General features: G+C 54.1%; 1 protein-coding gene across 2 annotated transcripts in view; it reads right to left on the reverse strand.

Moving 5' to 3' along the window:
* Positions 1 to 2,140: 2,140 nt before the first annotated feature.
* SLC2A1 (solute carrier family 2 member 1) overlaps positions 2,141 to 26,468 on the reverse strand; it is a 28,891-nt gene continuing 4,563 nt past the window's right edge. The window contains exons 2-10 of one of the 2 annotated variants that reach the window (XM_059689820.1): positions 20,042 to 20,137; positions 7,780 to 7,940; positions 7,383 to 7,623; positions 6,614 to 6,776; positions 6,338 to 6,525; positions 6,012 to 6,116; positions 5,427 to 5,528; positions 3,592 to 3,795; positions 2,141 to 3,228 (exon numbers count right to left, since the gene is read on the reverse strand). In XM_059689820.1, the coding sequence (XP_059545803.1) occupies positions 3,028 to 3,228; positions 3,592 to 3,795; positions 5,427 to 5,528; positions 6,012 to 6,116; positions 6,338 to 6,525; positions 6,614 to 6,776; positions 7,383 to 7,623; positions 7,780 to 7,940; positions 20,042 to 20,137 (1,461 nt within the window). In that variant the 3' untranslated portion in view covers positions 2,141 to 3,027. Of the gene's footprint in view, positions 3,229 to 3,591; positions 3,796 to 5,426; positions 5,529 to 6,011; positions 6,117 to 6,337; positions 6,526 to 6,613; positions 6,777 to 7,382; positions 7,624 to 7,779; positions 7,941 to 18,365; positions 18,390 to 20,041; positions 20,138 to 26,468 lie in introns of those variants that run through there. The other variant, XM_059689821.1, reaches the window with a different exon arrangement.

Consider the following 26,468-nt stretch of genomic DNA (forward strand, 5'->3'; position numbering starts at 1 on the left):
CACCCCCCCCCCCCCCCCCCAATGCCGGCGCCAAACAGCAACCGTCCTTCGCTCCCGGAGCAGATGCAACTCCCAGGAGACCGGCGCGCAGCATCCCGGAGGCCCCGGAGGCCCCGACGCCCGGCGCAGCCAGGCAGTGATTGGTGGGGCCTGGGGGCCGCCCCTCCTGCGGGCGACCAGAGGAGGCTGACCGGTGGGTGTGCGACCTCTGCGTGGGGCCTGGGCCACAGCTGTTAGCTCTGGGGAGGGCGAGGGGTCGGCCGGCCCCGCACCCACGCCCGCGGGAGCCTGCGGTTCCTGGGAAAGGTCTGGGGAGGACTAGGGGTCGGCCGGCCCCGCACCCACGCCCGCGGGAGCCTGCGGTTCCTGGGAAAGGCCTGGGGAGGACTAGGGGTCGGCCGGCCCCGCACCCACGCCCGCGGGAGCCCGCGGTTCCTGGGAAAGGCGTCGAGGGGCCGGAAGCCGCGCCTCCCGAGCCTTGTGGGCGCGGCGGGTCGCCCGGCTCCCCGCGCCTGCGCGCACTTCCCTCGGGGGAAATGGCCGGCCCTCGCGCGTTGGTGCAAACCCAGTGCGGGAGGGGACCTGGGGGTGGGCTCTCGGGTCTTTTCAGACCCGGGATGGAGCGCAGGGCCTGGCGGGCTGGGGTGCGGCCGGGTTCTGCCCAGCTTCTGGGCCTCGGGCGCGTGGGCGCGCCGGATCGCCACCTGCTTTGCATCCTTAGCTCCTGCCGCTAGCGCGCCCCTCCCACCCCACGTGTTCTTCCATCCTTTGCCAACAGCCGCCAGGGTGCAGCCCTTGGGTTTTATGACTCGATAGCGCCCCTGACTCCTCTGCATCGTCCTCTGGGGGCCGCCCAGTGAAGGTCAGAGACAACTCCTTGCAGCGGGCGTGGGTGGGGGAGGGCAAGTGATAGGGCTTCCCCGTCCTCCCCAATTCCTCAGGTTATCTTTACCGGATAACACACACCCCATAGGCACTTCCAACTACTCCGTACCTGCTGCCCTTCTTCACGCTTCCTCATAACCCGCTTCATGCCAAGATGGTAGTGCTGCCTGTGCGTGCGCAGTTAGCTGAGCCTCTAGGGCAGTGGTTCTCAACCTTCCTAACGCCGCGACCCTTTAATACAGTTCCTCACGTTGTGGTGACCCCCAACCATAAAATTATTTTCGTTGCTACTTCATAACTGTAATTTTGCTACTGTTATGAATCGTCATGTAAATATCTGATATGCAGATTATTCTTCATTGTTACAAATTGAACATAATTAAAGCATAGTGGTTAATCACAAAAACAATGTAATTATATATGTTTTCTGATTGTCTTAGGCGACCCCTGTGAAAGGGTCGTTCGACCCCAAAAGGGGTCGCGACCCACAGGTTGAGAACCGCTGCTCTAGGGACAAATTTCCTCGGTGCTTTATTTCATCAATTATTTGAGTGCCTGCTGCATGCCAAGCCCTGCATCTGTAGATCCAAATAGACTTCCCATTAACTTGAAACTAATGGGAAAAATTAGGATTTGTGATAAGGGTGGAAGGGGATAGTGCCATAGGAAAGGAACAGAAGAAATGCTCTGGAAATTGGTGGTCGGGGGGAGAATCAAGTCTTTAGAAAGGATATAAACTGGAACCAGAGGGGGCATTTCCAAATGAAATTGATGGGAGAAGGCAGCGTAACAGCTCACTGGCCATGCAGTGAACATGATTCAATTTGTGTGTATGTGTGTGAGTGTATGAGGTAGGGGTTGTACAGTTTGTTAAAAGCAGGGTGTTTGGCATATTTGCCCTGAGACTTTAGGCGTATAACCTCTTTGAGCCTGTCAAATGTTGATATATACCTACCTCACATTTAAGATAATGCATATCAAGGCCCAAACATCAATTCGCATATTGCTATCTTTTTTTTTTTTTTTTTTGCAGACCAACTAGCATATATGAAGGAAAATGGGGATGCCTCAAATATCAAGATATTTAAATTTTCTCTGGGTAATAGAGATCAGATTCTTGAACATGTAGCAGTTTAAATTTTCTCTGGGTAATAGAGATCAGATTCTTGAACGTGTAGCAGTTGCAGCTGCTTGTTTCTCTCCCACTCCCACCCAAACCTCCCTACCCTTAACCCACAAGTATTTCAAAACCATGTTTCTAAAAACCAGCCATTTATATCTGTTTAGGTAAGTTACAGAGGAAGTATGGTGGTGTATTTACAAGTTGGTTTGTCCAGAGAGACTATAACTTAGTGTCTGTATTTAATATTGACAACCAAAAAAATATATAAATATTTCTATCTACACACAGCAGGGCAGGAGCATCCACGCGTTCTTGAGTAGTGAGTTCTCAGTCTCCCACGGCCCTCCTCTCATGGTGATCGTCTGGCCTTCAGTGCAAAGGAGACACGAATCTGGCAGTCCAGTCTGGCCCTTCCCCTCTCCTCCCTCCACTCCAGTGCTCCCAACTGGTCTCGGGCAAGGAAATATTAATGAGTGGTTGGGTAGGAAGAGATGGGAAAGGGCGAATCCTAATGGAGCCTGACCCCTAGGGTGGGGAGATTCAGGGCCACAGGAGCGAGTGGCCATGGCCACCTCTAGGGGTAGGAGCCTTGTAGTTCATAGTTCGATTAGTGTGTCCTTGGTCATAGGTCCGGCCCTACAAATTAGCTTGGTGAAGAAGGCAATTGTGTCTAGGCAGGACTTGGTCCCCACCCTCAGGCACTGAGCCATTCAGGGTGGAGTCTGAAGTGTGGGGTACAGGAGGCTCTGGCTGATACAAAAATAATAATAAAATCAGTAATAAAAAAAATTATAAAATCTGTTGCTTGTCTGAATAGATCTGAGCAACAGTCTTGCTTTTGTTAAAACCCTGGAGGCGTTAAAAGTCCTGAATATTCTTCTGGACATCATTGCTGGCTGAAGAAAGGAGCCCCAGGCCCAGCTCTGCTGACATCAATGTGGAAGTGGCGTCCAGCTGCCTGTGCTCTGAGAGATCCTTGGGGCTGCTGGGAACAGGCTGGGCTGGTGGTGTGGGGTTCCTCACACCTGGGAATCAGCTCCCAGGGGGTGGAACAGCTCCTCAGGTGTCTTGTCGCTTTGGCTGGCTCCCCCCTGCCGGAAACCGGAAGCAATCTCATCGAAGGTCTTGCCTTTGGTCTCAGGAACTTTGAAGTAGGTGAAGATGAAGAACAGAACCAGGAGCACAGTGAAGATGATGAAGACGTAGGGACCACACAGTTGCTGAAAGACACAGACACACTTGGTTAGAGTCCGGACCCTACATTCTAGCCGTAGGACCTTTAATAAGTCACTTTCCTCTTAGGCCTCTGATCTGAGAAAGGGAACAGCCACCTACACCCCGGGAGTGCTGGGGTGATTAAATGAGAGTCTGCCTGCCGACAGCGGGCATGAGATAGGCTCCAGGGAACAGGTTCCCATTGCAGAGCAGAATGGAGACAATTCAAAGCCAAGGAAAGAACCCCGGGGTTGAAGTCAGGGTTCTTAGCTGTGTAACCTGGGCTTCTGAGTCTCGTTCCAATGGGAACAGCTGGGAGAGCACTTGGCAGGTGAGGAATGGTGTGTAGAGACAATGGGGGTTCTCACCTCCACATACTGGAAGCACATGCCCACAATGAAATTTGAGGTCCAGTTGGAGAGACCAGCAACAGCAAAGGCAGCCGGGCGAGGACCCTGGCTGAAGAGTTCGGCTACAATGAACCAGGGGATAGGGCCAGGACCAACTTCAAAGAAGGCGACAAAGCCAAAGATGGCCACGATACTCAGATAGGACATCTGGGGCACCTGGTCCTGTTGAGGACAAGAGAGGAGGAAAGTTAGATTGGAGCCTCAGGGGACAAACTGCAGAGGCGGGCGGGGCTGGAGAGCAGGAGGCCTGGGGCTGATCCTGGATTTGCAGTGTGAGTTAAGTACTCTGCCTTGGGGCTCAGTTTCCTCATCTGAACAAAATGATTTACACCCTGCCTGGTGGCTGTGAGCTCATCTATCCTCTGGGAATGGTCATGTGTGCATGCAGGAGTGCTAAGAAGAGGTCCCTGTGGTCTTGCTCTGGGTGCAAGCCAGTCTGCTTGTGGCAGGAGGCTGTGGAAGGACATTTCTGCAGTGGGTGTTAGCTCAAGGCCGGCACAGCACAGGCCTCAGACATGTGGTTCTGTATGTAATCATTCCCGCCTCGAGGAGGCCACAGAAGAGGTTATGGGTTTTGGCTCAGAACCCAGATCTTCCACTCATCGCTGTGTGCCGGACCTCTTAGGAACCATAGGACTTTCTAGGTCTTGGTTCAGCCGTAAAACTGGTGTATTGGTGCTTTCTTTGTGTAGAGGTTGGACAAATGAGTGTTCAGATATGTGACATGCCTACACAGGTTATCACAGAGGTTCAGTCTAGGGCAGGGGTGGGCAACCCCTGGCACGCATGCCAAACATGGCACGCCAGTAACTTTTGCTGGCACGCGAAACCCTCTCTCATAATCTTCCATTTACAATTGTGAATCTTTGTTCTCAATGATGAATTTTGTTAAGTCTCGTAATAGGAGTAGCCTGACGGATGAAAGTTGTAGCTCGTGCATATCTCTGAAGGTCACGAGATATAAACCTGATGTAAAATCTCTGTCATCAGTGATGCAGCAGCAAAAGTCCCACTGATAATATCAAACTGAGTCATAAAGTTTTCTGTCGGACTATCAGTGTACATGTATACATTAAAAAATAAATGTATTTTTCATCATCATATACTGTATTTTTGTCACTCGAATGAATTTTATTATTTCTTCAAGGTTCTTCACATACGTACTCCTTAAGAGATATCAAGTAGGTGTAACATGTTCTCAAAAAATTAGGGTTGGCACGCAGAAGAATTTTGAGTCAGAGATTTTGCTGGTTTTGGCACGCACTCACAAAAAGGTTGCCCGCCCCTGGTCGAGGGCTTGCGGCCAGCAGACCTGAGGTCAATGCCTGACTTTGTCCTTTATCTGCTGCATTGCTAACCTCACTGGGACTCGGTTTCCTCACCTGTAAGATAGGACCAACTACTGACTAAACAGCACTGAGTTGTGAGAACTGAGTGAGATTAGGCATGTTTCTACGCCTCTGGTGAGGGGGGCAATCCCTTCTAGGACTGTTCTAAACATGAATTGAGGCTACAGATGAAGACATTAAAGGGTTAGCATTGGGCAAAGCAACTCACGGGGAGAGGAAACTTGGGGTCTGAGGCTGGAGTGCTGTGGTGAGACAGGGCCGTGCAGGGAGGAGCCAGCTCAGGGTAGCATATGAGTGGGTGGAGTGCAGAACTAGGGAGATCAGCAACCCCAGCCTCTGGTGCCGATGGCCAGGCTGGGGCTGAGGTAGGCACTTTGGGATCAGAAGCCCCTGTGAGCTCTGTACCCACCCCTGCCACCTCACCCCCACAGTGTGGCAACTTACTAGTAATGCCAGCGCGATGGTCATGAGCACGGCACAGCCCGCCATGCCAGCCAGGCCAATGAGGTGCAGCGTCCGCCGGCCAGCTCGTTCCACCACGAACAGCTGTGGGCAGAGAGAATGTCAGTGCCGCCCCCCCCACACACACATGGTGCCCTTCTGAAGCCCCCGCTCAGAGGTTCGCCCCAAGAGTGGGAAAGCCACACGGCACTGCAGAGACCAAGGGAAGATGGTATCACCTCCTCCCGGGGGCGCGGTTTGGGGGCCACACAGGGAGTGAGGGAAGGGAAGCTGGTCCTAAAGCCCGACAGACGCAAAGGGGCTGAGAGCCGGCCCTGGCGAGCCGGATAGCTGAGCACCCTGACTGTGACCTCGGGCAAGCATCACTTTCTCTGAGCATCAGTGTCATCAGCTGTTTGATATGAGTAATGAGCTTGACGAGTTGAGGATGAAATGACATAGCACGTAGGGAGCACGTGACACACGCCTGGCTCACAGTAAATGCTGCCGTTCCGTCACGAGGCCTAGAAGCTCTAAGCTGGACCCTGGCTGCTGACTGGTGGCGGGCAAGGATGGGCACAGACTCACCGACACGACCGTGAAGGCTGTGTTGACGATGCCGGTGCCGATGGTGGCATACACAGGCTGCTTCACGCCCGCTTTCTCGAAGATGCTTGTGGAGTAATAGAAAACCTGGGGACAGAGAAGTCATTGGTGCTGTGCCTTTCCCGTCTCCGGCCCGATGGGTGCAGGTACAGGTGAGGACAGGATGAAGGGGACGCTGCGCCAGTTTGGTGCCGACGGAAGGCCCTCTGGCAGGGACTTGTTTGTTATTTTAAGTCTGGGTCTGCCACAGCATGTACTTGACCACAGGGTTCGGCTGGGGCCACAGGAGGGTGGGTGCGGGCACTCACAGCGTTGATGCCCGACAGCTGCTGGGACAGCTGCAGCACCACGGCGATGAGGATGGGCTGGCGGTAGAGGTGCGAGCGGAACAGCTCCGGGATGGTGACCTTCTTCTCCCGCATCATCTGCCGACCCTCCTCCTTCATCTCCTGCAAGTCTTGGGTCACGTCTGCTATCCCGCGCAGCTTCTTCAGCACTGGAGGGAGCGGAGGGAAGGCGGAAGTGGCTCAGAGCAGGACGAAGGCCCGGGCGGGGCTGGGGAGGCGCGCAGGGCCCGGCCCTACCGTTCTTGGCCCTGTTCTCCTCGTTGCGGTTGATGAGCAGGAAGCGGGGGCTCTCGGGGCAGAAGGGCAGCATGACGCACTGCGCCAAGGCTGGGACGAAGATGATGCTCAGCAGCAGGGGCCACAGCTCCTTGTTGCCCATGATGGAGTCCAGGCCGAACACCTGGGGAAGCAGGGCGGGAGGGGGCGGCTGTGAGCGCTCCAGCCCTGGCCCTACAAGCAGTCCCTGGCACCCGGCGGCCTGGCGGCTGTGTGTCCGCTACGGCTTTAGGAAAAGGGCGCGGGTTCTGAGGCTCGGCCACAGATGTGAGGCTTTCGGCTCTCGGACCTCAATTCCCTCATTTGGAGGAGGGTAGGACCTACTTCCCGGCATCAGTGAGAGGACACATGGCTCAGGGTATGGGGACTGCCACGCGCCCCGGGACTTTCAGGCACGGGAACAGGAAAGCCCCAGAGAGGGGGCAGTGTATGTGAAGGCCTGGAGCACAGGAGAGCCCGGCCAGGCGAGCAGCCTCCGTGCCTGTGGCTGGATCCCCAGGTGAGGAGAAGGCTGAGCGAGCCGGGATGGGCTGGCTCTCCTGCCACAGCGGCCCCGGGGGAACCAGAGTGGCAGCGTATCCTCTGGGACCTGTGCCAGGCTGTCCCATGGGGCAGGGCTGTGGAAGGCGGGTTGGGAGGTCTAGTCCGGTGCTGTCTGGACACACTTTCAAGAGCCACTGGAGCTGTGGGGTGGTGGCCGTGCTAGGGGAGCAGACCCTGCCCCGCTCACCTGGGCGATGAGGATGCCAACAACGATGCCCAGCTGGTGCAGGGTGCCCAGGGCCCCTCGAAGGGCCGTGGGGGACACCTCCCCCACGTACATGGGCACGAAGCCGGTGGTCAGGCCGCAGTAGACACCGATGATGAAGCGGCCCAGGATCAGCATCTCGAAGGACTTGCCCAGTTTCGAGAAGCCCATGAGCACAGCGGACATGAAGGCCAGCAGGTTTACCATCAGCATCGAGTTCCGCCTGGGGGGGGGGGTCACAGGCCAGGTGGGTCCTTTGATCCCCCAGACTCCCCAGGGACTGGGTCACAGGGAATATCCCGGAACAGGCAGGAACATCTCCCCCAACCCCCACACCCATCTGGGACACCCTGGGCAGGGCCAGGGCCCCTCTGCTCACCGGCCAAAGCGGTTGACAAAAAGGCCCACGGAGAAGGAGCCGATCATGCCCCCGACGGAGAAGATGGCCACGGAGAGGGACCAGAGCGTGGTGAGCGTGGTGGGCAGGATGTTCTCCCCATAGCGGTGGATCCACGTCTGGTTGTAGAACTCCTCAATCACCTGCAGGGCGAGAAGCAGCCTGGTGGGCGAGGCCAGGGCCCAGTGGTTCTCTTCCCTGGCACTTGCCCCTCATGGATGGCCATTTTACTACAGGACGCTGGGCCCAGTACCTGGCCAGGCCCCAAGTTCACTGCATGTTCCTTTTTTAAAAAATGTTTTTATTGATTTTTAGAGAGAGAAAAAGGGAGACGAACAGACAGAAACATCAATGAGAGAGAAACATCATTGATTGGCTGCCTCCTGTACGCGCCCCCCCACCCCCACACACACACACCACACACAAATTGGGGATCAAGCCTGCAACCCAGGCATGTGCCCCAACCGGGATTAGAACCAGTGACCTCTTGGTTCGTGGCCTGTGTCACAACGGCCAGGTCCGCTGCATGTTCTGGAGCCAAGTCCCTCCCCATTTGCGGGGCCGAGTTTCCCCAGGTGAGAAACAAGGGGCTGGGCTCCACCTCCAGCTCTTCTACCCCCGGGCATGGTGCCCCGTGCCCTGTGGGGTTGTGTATGTTCAGCAGGACCTGCTGGGACGATGGCAAATGCCCCGTGGAGGAAGTTCAGGCATAGAGCGGGGGCGCTGAGAGCAAGTGCTCCTTCCCACTTGTCCCTTTCTCCTCAAGGTACCTAAGGCCCCAGCTCCTGTCACCCAGGTCCTCTCCCAACCCCCCTGCTGGGGAGGAAAGACAGCTGGACAGACAGGTTCTGCCATTCCCGAGGCCCGGGGAGGAAGGGAGGGCAGGCTCACCGGCTCTGCACTCAGGGCCCGGTGTGCCCAACCTGCACACAGTCACGCTCATGAGACGCACACAGCTGCTCTTTTGTCTCCCGGGCCCAGCTCCTTGTGGCTGGACCGGAAGTCCCATCCTGAAGGCCATATAGCCTCCTCCCCTCTCCCAGGTGCCCAGCTGGGAAACAGGAAAGGCTAGGATGAGGAAGTAGTTCTAGGAACTGCGGCCATCTGTCCTAGCACAGGCCTGCCCACCAGCCCTGTCCCTCCCCAGGGGAGGGCCTGGCCGGATCCCAGGAATGTGACAGGCAGGAGGTACTGGTTAGGCCTGGGCACACTCTCTCTAACTCCAGGACACGCAGACACACACCTAGGGCCATGGGACTGGCCAGGCCTCCCAGCCACATGTGCAGCTGGGCACAGGCCCAATGTACCCAGAAGCAGCTTCCTGTGCACACAGATCTCACACTCACATATTCGTGCCCACGTCACCTGAACATTCCTGGCATCAGCCAGTCACAAACCTGACTGCCCCTCCCCCCCTCACCACTTGCCCCTCAAACCAACTCCATGCCCATCCCAGCACCCCTCCCTGCATCCTGCTGTAAGTTCATGCACACACAGCAGATGCATCTCTTATATACCCTCCACTGGCCCTGCTCTTGGCCCTCCCTCACCCTCCCAAGTCCCAGGGGTCTAGCAGAAGAGGCTGTGGGTAGGCACAACTGCCAAAGGGGAAACAGGCCTACAGCCCCAGCAATGCCATTGAGTATGCTGGCCCTGGACCTGAGGTTCCAGGGGATCTTTGGCCACTAGCCATTTTTTTCCTGCCTTGCTGCCATTATCTGTCTCAGGTCTGGAGACACCTGGCAGGCTGGGCTCTAGGGAGTTAGGAGAGGGGACATGGGGAGTGGGGGAGGGGAGCGGCAGCTCCAATGATCTACTTATTTATCCCAGGGAAGCCAGACAGTACAGGGTTAGGGACCTAGACACAAGTTCAGATCCCAGCTCTGTCCTTATCTCCAGCGTGATCAAGGGCTAATGATCTCATCTCAACAGACAACATTGGAAATATCTACTTTGTAGGAAATTAATGAAATGTCCTTATGGTGCTTACATGGTACCTGGCACCATCACTTAGCCAAGGGACCCGACACTAAAACCTTTTGAGATCCAGTTCAAGGGATCCCAGAAGTCTGTCCTCCCTGAGGACAGGGACCTCAGTGGATTCACACCAGGGCCTTTCCCAGAGCTGGTGCTAGGGACGCCTCGTGAGTGAAGGAAGGAGTCAATGAAGAAAGGTCCTTAGGCTCTCCTTCTGGAAACCCCTGCTTCTTCTGAGGGCAGAGAGAGGCGGGTTTCAACAAACAAAACAAAACAGAGTGCCTGTGTTCTTCAAGGGACAAAGCCACCGCAGAGGAGGACTGGCTAGGAACAGGAATGCTCCATTTATCAGCCCGGAGGAGAACAAGCTGTCCTGGATAAGGGTACCGTCCAGTCCAGATAAATGACACGCCTCTGAGGCCCCAAACTCTCCTGACCTGTCATCTGGTGGAAATCTTTCTCCCTCCTGTCACTCTCTCTGCTGCCCTTAGCAACCAGACCTATCAACAGGGAGAGTTGTTTGCCCCAGAGGCTCTGAAGTTGTGCATTCTGCAGCTTTCAGAATCTTCCCGAGGTTCCGATGCTTGTCCACAGAACTCCCCACACTATCGTTTTACATCCTGCCAAGAAGTCAGCAAATGGAACTTGTTTGAGTTGTGCATAAAGAGTCAACAGGTAAGGGCTGAGTAAGGACTTACTACCTAAAGTGAGCTGGAGGATCCAGGCTGAGGTGTCTGGGCATTTCAGTTCTGTAAACCTCTTCTTGGGGCTGGCTGGAGATGTTGAGGACCATGTGCAAGTGAGGTGTTACTGGAGCCCCCCCCCGCCCTCCCCCCCGCCTGCCCCCACCCCAGTTAACTCTCCTGCTTGTAGTAGCACGTCAGAGGGACCAAAACTTATGCAGGGCTGGCTCCTCTATGGCTCATGGGCCTCTTTGCTACTCAGGCTACTTTATGGGGTTGAGAAAAGGTGAGCAGCCCAGCCCTCCACCTTGGCCCCAGCAACACTTCCTGGCCAAGCTGAGGCTGTGCAGTGGAGTCCTGCCTCTTGATCTGAGACCTGATATTTCTGGGAAGAAGCTATGCCCAGTTTTCCATTCCTGCTGCCAGTGTGGGGGCTGTGTGTCCTCTGGCCCCTGCGGGTCCATGCCCCACGTGGGGCTCAAAGCTGGCCCTGGCCCAGGAAAGGCAGGGAGATCCCTGGAGAGTCAGAAGAATGAGAGCGGTTCTGGGATCACTGCTTCCACCCAGTTACTGCCCTCAGCACCCACCCTTGCAGCGGTTGGGAACCCCGGAAGGAAGAAGAACCTACTTACTACTCCCCTAAAAGAATCCACAGACCCAATCTCCACAACATGTTTACTGGCAACATCCTTGGCCCGGCTCATGTTTGAGGAGCAGCCTGGCACAGGCTTCTTCTGAACATGCCACCTCATGCGCTCCCATCCCACGTGCTTGTCACAAGCCTGGCAGACAATCTGGATCCTGCCATGCCCTCCCTCGAACCAATCACCAGGTTCTGTCAGTTCTGCACTTGCCCCTGAAGGATGGTCCTACTCTCTACTCACGCAACATCTGCCCTGGGTCTCTCCTGGATTCTGCTCCTGACTCCTCCCATCCACTGAAGCCAGAGTCCTCTTCTCCTGAGTAATTACTCCCCAACATGGCAGGCGGGGCCCTGCCCATCCAATGCACAGGCTCAGCTGTCCCGCTTCTCCTCCACTCCCTTACAGCTCCTTCCCAACCTCTGCACCCTGCCAAGGGTCTGAGCGAGTACATGCATTCTGGGGAGGGTCCTTTGAGGGGGGACTGTCAGGAGTTGGGGCTATTAGAGATCTCTGTCCAGTTGTCCCCTCATTGAACTGGAGTGGCCCACTCGGTGACGCTATAGGGGCCAACATGGAGAAGTGGGTTGGCTCTGGGCAGGTGAGTTCCCTTGGTTTCCAGTTAAAAGCTAATTTTCACCCTAGCAGCGCTCCAGGGTAAATAAACATGGGATAGGAGAGGGAGGCTACATCATGTCTGACTTCTTGGGAATTATCCTCTCCTGCCCCCACACTCAAGCAACTGTGGGTGATGGACCACATGTCTGCTGTCTACAGAGGAAGTTCTGACTTCCTCTGCCCTGGCATGAGGTGGAGGACACTGCCTGGCACACAGAATAAGCTGTTACTTGCATCCCCGCTAGTCTCTGGGGACCCACCACTTTCAGAGGTTTGCCATTTGCCAATTGCAGGAAGGCAAAGCATTACCCGTAGGAATTTATACTGTAGACAAGAACCCAAAGGAAAGCTCTAGTCCAGGGGTGGGCAAACTTTTTGACTCGAGGGCCACAATGGGTTCTTAAACTGGACCGGAGGGCCGGAACAAAAGCATGGATGGAGTGTTTGTGTGAACTAATACAAATTCAAAGTAAACATCATTACATAAAAGGGTACGGTCTTTTTTTTCAATAGTTTTATTCATTTCAAATCCGGCCCGCGGGCCGTAGTTTGCCCACGGCTGCTCTAGTCTCAGACTCTGCCTGGTGTACAAAGTCAGTCCAGGAGAAAAACACAGCTTTCAAGGCTTTATAGGATGTGTTGACTCACCTTACAGGTAGTGAGTTCCCTGACAGCGGGAAGCATACCAGTCACAGTTTAGAGCAGGGTTGGTAAACATTTTATGTAAAAGGGTAGGTAGAAAATATTAGGGTCTGCAGACCACATATGGCCTCTGTTGCTTCCTTTTCTCCTCCCCCGCCCCTAATCATTTAAAAACATAAATTAAAAACATTCTTAACTCGTGGGCCATACAAACAGGAGGCTAGCTGAATTTGGCTTTCTTGCCAACCTTGATCTAGAACTCTAGACTCTACCAATAGAAGGGGTATGTGTTTTGGAACCTCTGCTGTCTCACCATCCTTCCCTGCAGGCATTCCTCTAGCTCAGGAGGCCTGGGTCTTCTAGATCATCCTGAGAGAGACTCAGAGCTCCCTCTCAACCTTCTCTTCCCTCTCGGAGACATTACTGTGGGGATGAAGGGGTTAAACAGCCAGCCAAGCTTTGAGCTCGTTAGGAGAAGGGCCAGCTTGTCTAATTTAGTCCCTCAGTCTGAATTTGATGCCTATTTTCTGTTCTCCCTTTCTCTCCCCACCACGCCCCCACAGCTGGAGCAGCACCCCATCCTCAGCCCAGAGCTTATGTCTCTATAGCAACTCTCAGCCACACCCCAGGGCCAGCTGGTAGTTCAGAGCCAGAGGCTACAGGTGGGGCTGGACAGAGAACCCTGCCCCTTGCGTCCCCTGGGCCGCAGAAGGAGCTAGAAGCTGGGCCCCACCCAGCAGCAGAGGATTGGACCACCCAGGCTGCTTCTCAGGAAGAGCCCAGACTTGGCTTCTCTCCAAACCCAGCCAGGCCTTGGTTCTGGCCTCCTCACGGGTGCCTGGCCTCCGGGGTCTCCCCTGCAGACAGCCTTTCTTAACTCAGGAGGCAGTGTCTCCTCTGCCCACACAACTCCCCCACGCTGCCGGGGTGCCCCACACCCCCGCACTTTCCTTTGTGCTGCTGCTAACCATCTTCAGAAAATGCACTAACCCTCTTCTGGAAAGCCTTCCTGATAACCGCCCTCCTTCTCTGTCTCTGTGGTTCTCAAACAGAGGACCTCTGGCAACGTGCGGACCCATTTCTTGTTGTCACACTGGTGGCTCACGACTGGCACCGAGTGGGCACAGATCAGGGATGCTGTCAGACCTCCTACCATGCACGGGGCCCCAAACGTCTAGTGCTGGGAAAACCCTGCTCTATGGACCCTCCCTCTTCTCTGCTCCCACTGGCCAGGCCAGTCCACATTTCCATTATGGCCTTGAGGAAGTCACTACAAGGTACTATGTGCTCCCTCTAGACTAAATTTCAACACAAGGACAGTCTGATTCATCTGTGTCACTGGGGCTCAGCAGAGGCTGGGGGTTGGAAGAGTTGTCGAATGATATAGCTGTGACAGGGTGTAATAACGTAAGAAATTGTGTAAACTGTTGAAATGTCTCAGCATGTGACTCAGCCTGACTGGGCTTGGGAGTCAAAGCAGGAGGGGCCAGCTGGGTAGCAGCTAGAGGTGTGTGAACGGGATTTTGGTGCTCATCTAACTGTAGTGTAACTGCTGGTGGATGCGGACTGGAGCCTGACTCCTTGGATTCAAATCCCAGCTCTGCCTCTTACTACCTCTGTGTGTCCTTGGTTTAATTGCTCAACATCTCTGTGCTCCAGTTTCTTATAAAGGAGGGACTATAGTGCTTACCTAATGGGGTTATTAAAAGAAACAATTGAATTAGAATTTCTAAAGCACTGAGAACAATGCCTGACGCACTGTAAGCTCTAAGCAGCTGTGTTAGGGGAGAGGGGGGAAGGGGAGAGGGGAGCCAGGACTCTTTGGATCTAGGCCAGGGGTGGGCAAACTTTTTGACTCCAGGGCCACAATGGGTTCTTAAACTGGACCGAGGGCAGGAACAAAGCATGGATGGAGTGTTTGTGTGAACTAATATAAATTCAACGTAAACATTTATTCATTTCAAATGGGCTGGATCCGGCCCGCAGGCTGTAGTTTGCCCACGGCTGATCTAGGCGAAGGTAAGGACAGGGCTGGACAGGCTCAGCCCGAGGGGCCAGAGGGCTTGGGCTGGGACACTTTTACTCACCAAGTCACCCTGGGTGAGGCAGACCTTGCTGGCTCTCCAGGTCAAGCTCCTCCTTTGTCAAACAAGGAGGGGCAGCCCCAACTGTGTGTTTCCTGAGGATGCCTCATTCTCAGACATGCCTGACGCTGTCCCTTGGCCAGGAACTCATGGTTTAAATGGCCTTTAGTCATTCCTGTTGGCAGCTCAGCCGTATGCGGAGGGAGAGGCAGTTTTCTCCACCCAGTCCGATGCCCTTGTTCATTTATTTGCTCTGTGGCTGGGCTCACCCACCCCTCTCCTTCCCCAGGAGACAGGAGGCCTGGCACGGAGAAGTCACGGGGATGCAATGTAGGGCAGTGGAGGGTCAAGGAGGTTGAGGCCTGGAGTCCACCTCAGGCCCAGCCCCTCTCCCTGGCCAGGTGACTTCACCTAGCCTTGGTTTCCTCCTTTATAGCCTCCGCCCCACCACCTTGGGAAGCTGCGTAAGGAGATAATTTATGGGAGCTGCTTTGTAAACATTAAAAATGATATTATGGTTAATTAACCACTTCCAGGAGGAAGCCCTTTGGGGCTGTTTTATGGAGGAGCCTGAGCTTCTGTAAGGAAGAGCAGCCCGGGCATCCTTACCATCAGCGGTGGTCCTTCTGACAGCAGGCCGACCGTCAGCCCGCGCAGTTTCCTGAGAGAAGGTCTCAACAGACAGGGCAGCCGGCCTGACCCGTGCCGCGGTTAGCTACTCCGCATTAGGGACACACTTCGCGCCACTGCATCTCTGCACAAGCTGTCCCCACGCCTGGGACACCTGCTCTCCCTCCCCGTGGGACTGACTCACCGCTTAAGGTTTAAGGCAGCGGTGGGGAACGCCCAGCCTGTGGGCCATATAACGGCCCAAGAAATCATTTGGTCTGACCCTGCCATGGCATCGGGGGTGAGTTAATTAAATGTCTGACCAAATATAGCAGGCTCATTTTTAAGCTGATCATGTTGTACGGCCTTCGAATGATGTTATAAATATCCAAATGGCCCTTGGCAGAAAAAAAGGTTCCCCACCCTGCGTTAAGGTCTAGAGCGGCTGCCAAGGCCTTCGAGAAACCCTTCCTGTCTCTCCCACCCCCACACCCAGCATCAGTCGTTCCTGCCTCTTGGCTCCCGTGGTACCCTGACGCCCTGTTATTTATACGCTGGTTTTTCCCAAAGAAGAACCTCCCCACCCCCTGGGAGGCTGAGTCTTCGGAGGGCAGGGGCAGAGTCCTGCTCAGACCATGTGTTAGGCAGCTGCCCGGGGACCAGGATGTGCCCACAACTCTGTCACTCTTGTTTAGGACACTACCTGGCACAGTCCCTGTTGAACGAACTTGTTGAATGAAGTTGCAGAATCCCCGTGCCCAGCCTGCTCTGAGCTGCACTTTCATTTCTCACTCCTGTCGTACTCTCCCCTCTTCGGGTGTTAAACTTATCCCTTCTAATCTGCCTCTGGCTGGGGAACAGCGGCCAGGCTTGTGAGAAGTGTCTGTCAAGTGCAAGAGTAAACAGATGGAGCGCCTGAGTGCGCACCCCAGGAAGTGCCTCTGGTTCAGCGTGTGTGCTATCGATTTCCTCACTCCGGTCCCTGGCCCCAGCCCTCAGAGGCTGGCTTCTTTAGTGACCTTTGGACAGGTGCCCATAAACGGACTGCTGCCCACCTGGCCTTCTAGATACCCAGCCAGCTGCCCCACCTGTCTTCCACAGCAAGTCTCACCTTCCACCTACTTCCGATTAGACTGGAGGCCCCAAGAGCTGGAGAACTTCGCTCTGGATTTGTCCACATCCGCAACCTCAGAAGTATTAGTCCCTCCAGCCAGAAGCAGCGCCTCTGCTCTGCTCCACCATCTTCCTCCTGGAGGAGCTCCTCCCCACTCCTCCTCACCCTCTTCTCCTCTGCTGATTCCTTACATGTTTAAAAATGAAGTTTGCCCCAGCGGTTTGGCTCAGTGGATCGAGCGTCGGCCTGTGGACCAAGGGGTCCTGGGTTTGATTCCAGTCAAGGGCATATACTTTGGTTACAGGCTCCTCCTGGCCTGGGCCCTGGTTGGGGCTCATGCAGGAGGCAACCAATTGATGTGTTTCTCTCACATCGATATTTCTCTCTGTCTTTCCCTCTCTCTTCCACTCTCTTTAAAAATCAATGGAAAAATATCCTTGGGTAAAGATTTAAAAAAATTAATAAAATAAAATAAAAATGAAGGCTTTATATTTCTACCTTTTTAAAAAACATATTATTATTGATTTCAGAGAGGAAGGGAGATGGAGAGGGAGCGAGAGATAGAAACATCAATGATGAGAGAATCATCGATTGGCTGCCTTGCCACTGGGAATTGAGCCCGAAACCGGAGCATGTGCCCTTGACTGGAATCAAACCTGGGACCCTTCAGTCCGCAGGCCGACGCTCTATCCACTGAGCCAAATCAGCTAGGGCTGAAGTCTTTATATTTAAACACACACACACACACACACACACACACACACACACACACACACACACTTAGCCAGGTGGCCCCTCTAGCTAATACCCCTCTTCTCTCCTTTCTCCACCGAGCCTCTACTCTTTCCCACTTCCCCTCTCTCTTCAACTGGCCGCAGGGAGGTTTCGACCCACATGGCTCCCCCAGGCAGCCTTTGCCACCACGGGGTCACCAATGGGTCTTTCACATCCAGAAATACGGGGCTGATTTGTCCGGGCTGACCTCTGGGGCCCCTGGCAGCATTCCTCCACTCCACTCCTCCACCCACGGCTCCCCGAGTGCCTCTTAGGATGCACAGGCTCTGCTCCAGGTCGTGGCCGTGGGCAAACCCAACACCCTTGCCCTCAGGTGCTTCCATTCCTCCTCTGTCTTGGGAGGTTTTTGTCTCTCAGCTTGAAAGTGCCAGCTCTCCTCCTGCCTAGGATCCTCCTCTTCAATCAGTGAGGCTTGGCCCTCACTTCTCTCTTTATTCCAGTCTCTCTAGAACATTCTCCTCTCCTGCTATTTGGATACCAATGACCAACCTGTAACTTTTCTCCAGCTGACCACCCACCTAAGAAACAGATCCCATGTCCAAGTGCGTCTTGTACATCTCTGGTGGTGTCATACCAAACCTCCATTCCTGCACGGCACAGGCCGTCAGCGCCTCCCATACCAGCTCCTCCTCCAAGCCAGCAACCTAGAAATAACTTTTCAACCCTACTCTCCTGTCCTCACACTGACCTGATGATCAAATCCTGCCCATCCTTCCTACTCAGTGTTTGCTTTTCTACCCCTATTGTAAGAGCGGCCTTCTCTCAGTTTCCCAGGCTCTAGTCTCACATGTTCGGATCCGTCCCATACCCCAGACACCTGGATCATTTCCCTAAAATGCAAATCTGATTACTCTGTCCTCTTTAATGGGTCCCCACTGTCCTCATTCTAAAGTCCACACTCCCTAGCTTGCCCTAGATGGTAGTGCGCACATGCCCACTCTTTTTTTTTTTTTAATGTTATTATTGATTTTAGAGAGGGAGAGAGAGAGATGGAAACATCAATGATAAGCATCACTGATTGGCTGCCTCCTACTGGGGTTTGAGCCCACAACCTGGGCATGTGCCCGAACCGGGAATGGAACCATGACCTCCTGGTTCATAGGTCGACGCTCAACCACTGAACCACACCGGCCAGGCCCACATGCCCATTCTGACTGTCCCATGCCATACTGGTGGCTGGATATTTTATAGATGAAAGCTACCCACACGGCCCTGGGTGGCCAGGCTCTGGCTTACCCGTGGCCCTCCCAAGCTTTTCTCTCCTCCCATTCACCCAAGTCACGCATCGGACTTTCTCTCCTCTGGGCATTTTATTGCCCTCTCTGCAGCTCATCCCCACCGTGTTGTTTCTGGAAAACACCTCCTGTGTCCTGATCTTAGAGCCCTAGTTCTGTCAGTAACTCACTATGTGATCAGTCAGGACATCACTTCATCCAGTAGTTCTCAACTTTGGCTGCACATTAGAATCAGTTGGGGAGCTTTAAACATTCGATGCCCAGGGGGGTGGGGGTGGCTGGGAGAGGTCAATGGGGGAAAAAGGAGACTTATGTAACATTTTAAACAATAAAGAATTTAAATTAAAAAAAAGAGAGCGGAAAAAAAAAAATTCGATGCCCAAACAGAAGCCCAGACCAATGAGGTCAGCATCTGGGAGTGTCCAGGGGACCCCAATGTGCCCTCCACCTCCTTCTATAATGGTACAGTCTTCCCGTCTGTAAGGATTCCCAAATGGAGCCCGCTCCAAGGCACATACCTTGGCAAGGGCTGTTCAGAGCACTTAGCAAAGCAGGGCTGTGGCTGTACCAAGCAGGGCCCTCAGCTCCCATTCCAGACGAGCTGAGAAAAGTCCCTTCATGACTCAGCAGGCCAGGCCTTCCTGTGACCTGCTCCTCGGCATGGGGCGTAGCTCTGCAGCCACCCTCCTCCTGTTTGGAGGAGGCCTGGCTCTGACTCCCGACACCGCCTCGTTCTTCCAACGGGCCCCGAGCCTTAGGAGCTGCCTACTCTCACTTTCTTGTCTGAACAACGATGTCCACTCTCATGCCGTCCTCCCCCGGAAGGTACAGCATTTTGAACTCACAAGGAGCTTGGTCAGGAAGGGGGTCGTGTAAACAAGAGTTTGGCTTCTGACTCCACCATTCACGAGCTACATGACCTTGAGACCACTGGTCATTGCATCCACCCTCATCTGCCCCGGGGCCTGTTTTCAGGTTCATAAAGTGGGAATCACCACCCGACCTCAGAAGCATACGCAGAAGGCCTGGTGTAGAGGAGGGACGCAGTACCGTCCCCTCTCCTGACGGCGTTCCTCTTCTCTCCCCCCTAAAGCACGTGGGCTGGGCTGGAGGTGATCACCAGGTCTTCCTAGTCTGACATTCGACATTGGAGTGAACAAGTAGGGACAGAGCTGGGATGCGCTGGGGGGAGGCGGAAGTAAGCGCAGGCCTTCAGCCCCTGCAGTTCCCTAGGGCAAGACGCCATTTGTGTTTTGACTGGCACAGGGCCTCCAGGGAGAGGAGGCAGTTTCAGGACGAGAGGCCTTATAAGGAGTGTGCTGTGAGCGGATGGGTGTGGCACAGGCTCAGGGACCGTCCGGCCAGGAGGGCTCCACGGCAGACTGGAGCTGGACACCAGCTCCATCCCTGACTAGCTGGGTAATGCCAGACAGGTTCCTTCTCTCCGCTACTCTCTCCATCTGCAGGATGGGCACGGTGGATGCTGCCCGCCTGCCTTGGGGCTGCAGGTGAGCAGCCAGTGAGAGAAGCACCATGAGAGCCCTCGCTAGCCCCAGGCGCCACATACATGCAGCATCATTATACCAGGGATTGCTCTGATTATTACAAATGTCTGTGTTGTATAGGAGGTTGCTCAAGGTGATCTATTAAGACCCCATGTTTCTATGGGCCCCAAGAATTTAAGGCCAATGATAAGACTCTCTGACCTGTTCGGGGCCAGAAAACAGGATACTGAGGCAGATGGTGAGTTGACATTAATGTCTGACACCTCAGAGGCAGGGTGAGTGTGTGAGGGGGTGTGCAGTGCAAGCTGGTGTTGATAAGCCAGGGAAAGCGGAGCACTCACCTTCTGGGGGGCATTGATAACGCCAGTGTTGTAGCCAAACTGCAGGGAGCCAAGCACTGCCCCTCCCACAGCCAACATAAGGGTGCCGGTCAGCTTCTGCAGAGAGAAAAACACACTGTTACAGGCAGCTCTGGGCCGGGTTACTACAGGGCAGAGCCTGGGCTGGCAGGTTCTCCTATTCAGGTATCTTGCCTGACTCCTGGCACTCCACCAGTCTTTCTCCCAGGAAACTTGGCCACTTTTTGACTTCAGGTGCCCTAACCAGCCCTCCTGACTTCTAGACACCAGGCTGGCCAGACTCCTTCCGGGGCGGAGGGGATATCTGGGTCTTCTCTCTCTCTCTGCAGCTAGGTTTCGGCTAAAGATGGACAGGCCTTGGCTTCTCTGGGGTATCATTCTCTGGGTGGAGCCATGCCGGGATGCAGGTGGCCCCAGACTGATTGGGAGGCCCAGGAACCAATGCCCCTATGAAAGGGGGACCAAATTACCTGGGAGAAACTACATAGATGGGTAGGGGGGAGCCTCGGATTTGGACCCAAAGGGGCTGGCTTCTGATTCTAGCCCACCTGCCTGCCTACTTGCTCTGTGAATCCCAGCACGCTAAGTGAGTCTTCCCCACTCCTCCCAGAACCTCTGTTTGTTGCTCTGCAAAATGGGGACACTTTCAGGCTGATCAGCATTGGAAATGTGGTCCCATCTTCCCCTCCCTCCATTCACAGTGGGAAACAGAGCCCCAAGAGGCAGAGATGAGGGAGAGAAGAGTTCCAGCTCGCTCAGGGGTCTACAGAGCGCCAGGCTGGAGCCCAGGGTTCCATGATTCCCCACCTAGTGTCCCTCACGATAGCCATCCCCAGACCTTGAGCCTCTCAGGGTTATTTGGACACAGATGACATACCGCTCAGGAATGTGCTTTGGAAAAGTACGTGACACGAGGCAAGTCAAAGCGTGGGGCCAAGTGTTTTCAATGGGCAAAGGGAGAAAAATGATGGTGGGTTTCTGCCCCCGGGAAGCTGGGGGCCTGAGAGCAGCAGGCAGGTGGGCCCTGGGTGACAAGGCACCTTGCTAGAGGGACGGTGCTTTGCTTGCGAGAGCCCCTCTTGTTAAAATAAGGACTCTCTTGTTAAAATAGGGACTCTTTTTTTTTCTTTTAAAACGAAGAAGTCAAGAAACGTGACATCAGGCAGGCCCTTAACTGGTAGTGAGAGAACGGAGCCACGGGAGGGACAGCAAAGAACTGTGGGCACCACACGGGCTGGGTCCTGGAGGAGGGGCTGCAAGCTCACGACCCTGAGTGGTGCAGCCTGTGGAGGGAGGGGGGCTCTCAGCTCAGTCACGCCTTGCTGTGGGCCTCGGTTTCCCCACAGAACCCAGATGCAGCCCTCACAGATAGCTGGCTTAGCTGTTCATCAGACATGTTCCTCGCGTGGTCTTTTCATCCTCTGCCATCAGGCCAACGATTGAGAAAGCCAAGGTTTTCACAACAGAGGCTGAGAAAGAGGAAGGGGGCTTCGGCTAGCCCGAGCGCACAAGCTCAGAGTCCATTCTTCACCAGGTGAGCGCCGGGCCCTTCCTTCCCCCCAGCACACCTGGCCCCTTCCTGGCCAAACGCTGGACATTCATCCTGGATGCTAGGGCTTTCTTCATGGCAGGCTGCACTCCCTTTCAACCCGGTCCTTCACTGCCCAGCTCACCCCAACCCCAAACTCAGCATGCCCCAGGGCCCCCGAGTTCCCTTCTCTCAATTCCCGAGGAAGCCTGCAGATCCAGGGCTGTCAGTTCTGAGTGGCTGGGGAGTACCTGACAGCCCTCCTCTGGTGGGCCCCGGCCCAGCCCAATTCATAGGCTGACCACTGGGATTGAGTAAGAGGATGCCAAGGGCACTGAGCATTGACCGAGGTAGGCCTAAACAGTGGCTGTTGAACCTCACCATGTGAGAGTCCTGCCTGGTGAGTCACGTGTGTTAGCTTGGGGGGCTGTCCACTGGGTTGTCCAGAGTATGACAAAAACGGTGTGAAAGATATGTTTCTCTCGTTCACAACAGAATAAGTATAAAACAAGCAGTGCAGCCCTGGCCAGTGTGGCTCAGTTGGGAGGGCGTTGTCCTGTGCACTGAAAGGTTGCCGGTGGTTCGATTCCCTGGGCATGTGCTTGGGATTGTGGACTTGATCCCTGGTAGGGGGTGTGCAGGAGGTAGCCGATTGATGCTTTGCTCTTGCATCGATGTTTCTCTCCTTCTCCCTTCCTCTCTCTAAAAATTAATACAAATATTTTTTTAAAAACCTCTATAAAATGAGCGATGCAAACCTGTGATTTAATAAAACGTGGCACAATTATATAATGCGATATTAACTTGGGACACAGACCAAGATATATTAAGTAAAAAAAAAAAAAAAAGCAAGCTTAGAGCTGTGTGTTGTATGCTACCTTTTGTGAAATAAATAGATAAATAAATAAATAAGGCTGGGGAAAGGGGAGAATATAAATATCTACTTATTTAAGGGCACACAAGAAAGGTACTTCAGGGGATCTGAGTGGCAGAGGCAGAGTGGAAGGGAGATTTTCTTTTTATAGCCTTTTGCACATTTTTGAATTTTTTTTACAAGCCCTGCAGTTTCATATTACTTAGAACAAAGCAATTTAAATGAAAATATAAGTGAAAAATAATACAGATGAGATGTGCTCTGGTAATCATGCCGGTAGCATATGAATAAATGACGCTGCAGCAGGGGCTGTGAGTAGTAGTACTATTATTACAGGCCTTGTTTTCAGTCTGGCTAGGATCTTCCAGGAGCCTCTCTGGGTCTCTCAAGTCACCCCTGGGACCCCGACTAGCAGCTGTAGCCTCTGGCGGCTGCTAGGAATCAAGGACTTTGCTATTTGGCAGGTCAAGGTCAAACTCTGCGTTAGAAAACCTGCCTATCCACGTCCTGAGTTATATGCACATCCACCCAGGCAGGCTGCTGCACTAGGACCTACGGAAATGCCCAGGGACCATGCCCAGGGCCCGGTCGTGACATCAAGAGAGAGGCTTCTGGTCCAGTGCACAGGCGAGTGTGGTCTGAGCTTCAACCGTCGGTGGGAGAAGGCACTGTGGGAGTCCTGGACAGAGAGACACGTAATTTTTCCTGGGAACCATCAAAGATGGGTTCTCAGGAGGTGACACTGGAGTGGGGCCGTGAAGGACATGTAGGGAGTCTGCCAAGCGGGGAAGGTGGTGACAAGACTGCATTCCAGGGAGACAGAACAGCATGTGCAGGGGGAAGAGGAGGCCCGTATGGGGCCCCAGATGAAACAGGAGGTGCTCAGTGTGGCTGGATGCTAGGTGCCCCTGCTCTATGGTAGGCACCCATCACACATTCACACTCCCGCCCCCCTGCACCCACCAAACCCAGCTTGATCACTGCTCGACTTGGGGTCAGGAGACCCAGGCTGAAGAGCAGGGAGCTGCTTCCCCTCACCCTGGAGTTGGGATAGGTGGAGGCCCTGGCTCTGGGCCTCAGTTTCTTCACCTGGGAAATGGGGACAAGGGTTCCTTCCCTTCAGGGTTGCTGTCCAGGTCTGAATCAGTGCCCATCATAGAGCTCGCAGGGGTCACCTGACAAGCGTTTTCTGAATCAGGGAAGGATGGGAAGCCACCCTCAGCTGGGCCGCCATAGCACCATCTGCCCCCACCTTCCCTGTGGCTGGAACGGAAATATGGTGATGAAATCCATTTAGTCAACATGTGTTTATTTTTTTTTGGTGTCAAGCTGATGGACAAGTTGGTGATGCCTTAGGGAAGGGGTACAAACCCCACAGCTTGCAGTTTTCTTATGAAGCCTTTTTTTAGGGGTGCAGGAGTAATGTGGAGCCCAGAACCTGAGACCTCCTGGGGATGGGGCTGCCTTCTGGAACATCCACACTCTTCCAGGCCTTTGCCCTTGCTGTGTCTGCTACAGTCTCCAGCTTTTGCTCCAAGCAGTTGGGATGCTCACCTTTATTTACCCACTAGGCTGGGAACTCATTACTGCGGGCCTAGAGTGCGCAGGGGAGGACACAGCACAGAACCTTTGTGAAAGACCCACCACTTCTGAATTTAGCTTTTGGGCAAACCCGGCTCTGTGTGTATCTGTTCTGCCAGAACGGTGTTCATCCTCACAGACTTTAACTTGGCCATTTATCAGCCCTCGGATGAGTACTGAAAGCTCCGCTCTGAGACGTGGGAACAGGCCAACAGTAAATGCCTACCCCAGTGGTCGGCAAACTGCGGCCCCTTGAGTGCGGCTCTTCCACAAAATACCACGTGCGGGCGCGCACGTACAGTGCGATTGAAACTTCGTGGCCACACTCAAGGGGCCAAAGAGCCGCAGGTGGCTCGCGAGCCGCAGTTTGCCGACCACTGGCCTACCCCAACCCACAGGGCTGGAGAGGAAAGACCACCAAACCGAGTTTAACCCTGACACCCCTAGAGTGCCACAGACTCTCCAGTTCAGCAAAGGCCCGGGCTCAGGATCCCACACAGAGGGGGATATCACACCCCACCCCTCGTCACCTCTATACTAATCCTGAGGGTCCAGAGCCTGGCTGAGAGCTCTCCCTGCCCCAGGAGCCAATGGGGAGGTGTCAGCATCTGGGAACTCTCCTCCCACACACACACCGAGATGATGATGGCTCTGGCCAGGTAGCACTGCGAGCAGCGTAGCCTTCTGACTTGCTATGTGCCCTTTCCTCGGGCTTGGCCTTCAGCAGAACCTGGGTCGATACCGGCAGAGGGCGGGCATGTGGCTACTGCCATGTGGAGTCAGGATGTTGCTCCCATCCCCTTTCTCACATGGCTTCTCCAGGTGCACTGGAGCGTGGGACACAGCCTTTGTAACTGGTTGGCCCCCAGTTCTAAAGAGGAAGGGGGTGGGGTGGGGTGGGGGCTTACTGGATCCGTGACAGCTCCCTTTGTATTTATTTCCTGTACATTTATTTTTTAAGATGTCATGTGAACAAAATTTGGGGCATTAAAAAAAAAAAAAAAGCCCAATGCCGGGGCTGCATGGCTCAGTTGGTTCAAGCATCATCCCGTATACCAAAAGGTTGTGGGCTTGATTCTCGGTCAGGGCATATACTTACCTAGGTTGCCAGTTCACTCCCAGGTCGGGGCATGTACAGGAGACAACAGATTGGAGTTTCTCTCTCTCTCCCTCTCTCTAAGGTCAATGAACATATCCTCAGGTGAGGATTTAAAAAAAAGGCCCAAGAAATTGCATACTGGCTTTAAAACCCTTGTTTTAATGGGAGCAGAAGGTCAGAGGCAGGGGCCCCCGGCCACCCAGCAAACAAAAGCGGGTGCTGGGATTGGAGTTCTTTGGATTCCTGTGCTGGCGTTTTGCCCTCTCTGACCTTTTCCTCCTAAAAGCTGAGCAATGGGTTGTACTGCTCCAATGCCTGACCTTCAGGGGGCCTCAAGCATTTGCTCCCTTTGAAGTTATTTCCTTCAACCCTTCCAGTGATGTCAGGACTTGCCTGGCTGAGCCTCCCTGCACCTCATGGTGGCCCTGGAGGCAGAAGGGACTGATCAATCTTTTGTGGGTGGGGAGCGGTACTCATAAATCTTTAAAGCAGAGGAGGAGGGAGCTGCTGAATTTAGCAGCACCAGCAGCACCAGCAGCACCAGCAGCACCTGCAGCACCTGCAACATCTGTAAGGGGTTAGGCGCCATACCAGGGCTGCTTCCACGTCCCAATCTAACCACTATGAACACACTCTGGGAGAGATTGCTCCCACTTTCACAGATGAGAAACTGGGAGGCTCGGAGAAAAAAAATGGGTACCGGTACATCCCTCGGCTTCTGTGAAATTTCAAGCTGGGAGGGGTCTCCGACGCCAAACTCTGCCCTTCCTGCTCACGTCCTCCCCGCTTCACTTCCGGGTACTGGTCCCTGAAGGAAACAAGGTTTCTACCTGGTGCTTTCTATGTAGGTCAGATTCCCTTCCAGCAGCTCTGGGCCTTGCCCATTCTGAGTCAGAACAGCCCAGGCCCAAGCTCCTGGCTACTTGGGTGGATTCTGCTCCAAGGTCGGCAACAGTAGCCCGTGGACCACATCCAGCCTGCCGGCTAAGAATGGGTCTTACATTTTTTTAAATTAGCTGGGGAAAAGGGACTAATATTCTGTGATACATGAAAATTACATTAAATTCAAATTTCAGGGAGCATTAATATAGTTTGATTGAAACACAGCCACACTCATTGGTTTATGTATTGTTTATGGCTGTTTTTGTGCGACGATGACAGGGATGAGTGATTGTGGCCGATGGGGACAGAGCTGATGATATTTACTTCTTTGGGGGGGGGGGGGCTCTTTACAGAAAAAGTTTGCCAATTTTTCCTTTAAGCCCCCAGGTCCCCTGAACTGCTATGTACAAACTCAATATGTAAACTGCACAGGATTCTCAAAGCC

Source organism: Myotis daubentonii, chromosome 3 (assembly GCF_963259705.1).
Source record: "Myotis daubentonii chromosome 3, mMyoDau2.1, whole genome shotgun sequence".
NCBI classification, from domain to species: Eukaryota; Metazoa; Chordata; class Mammalia; order Chiroptera; family Vespertilionidae; genus Myotis; species Myotis daubentonii.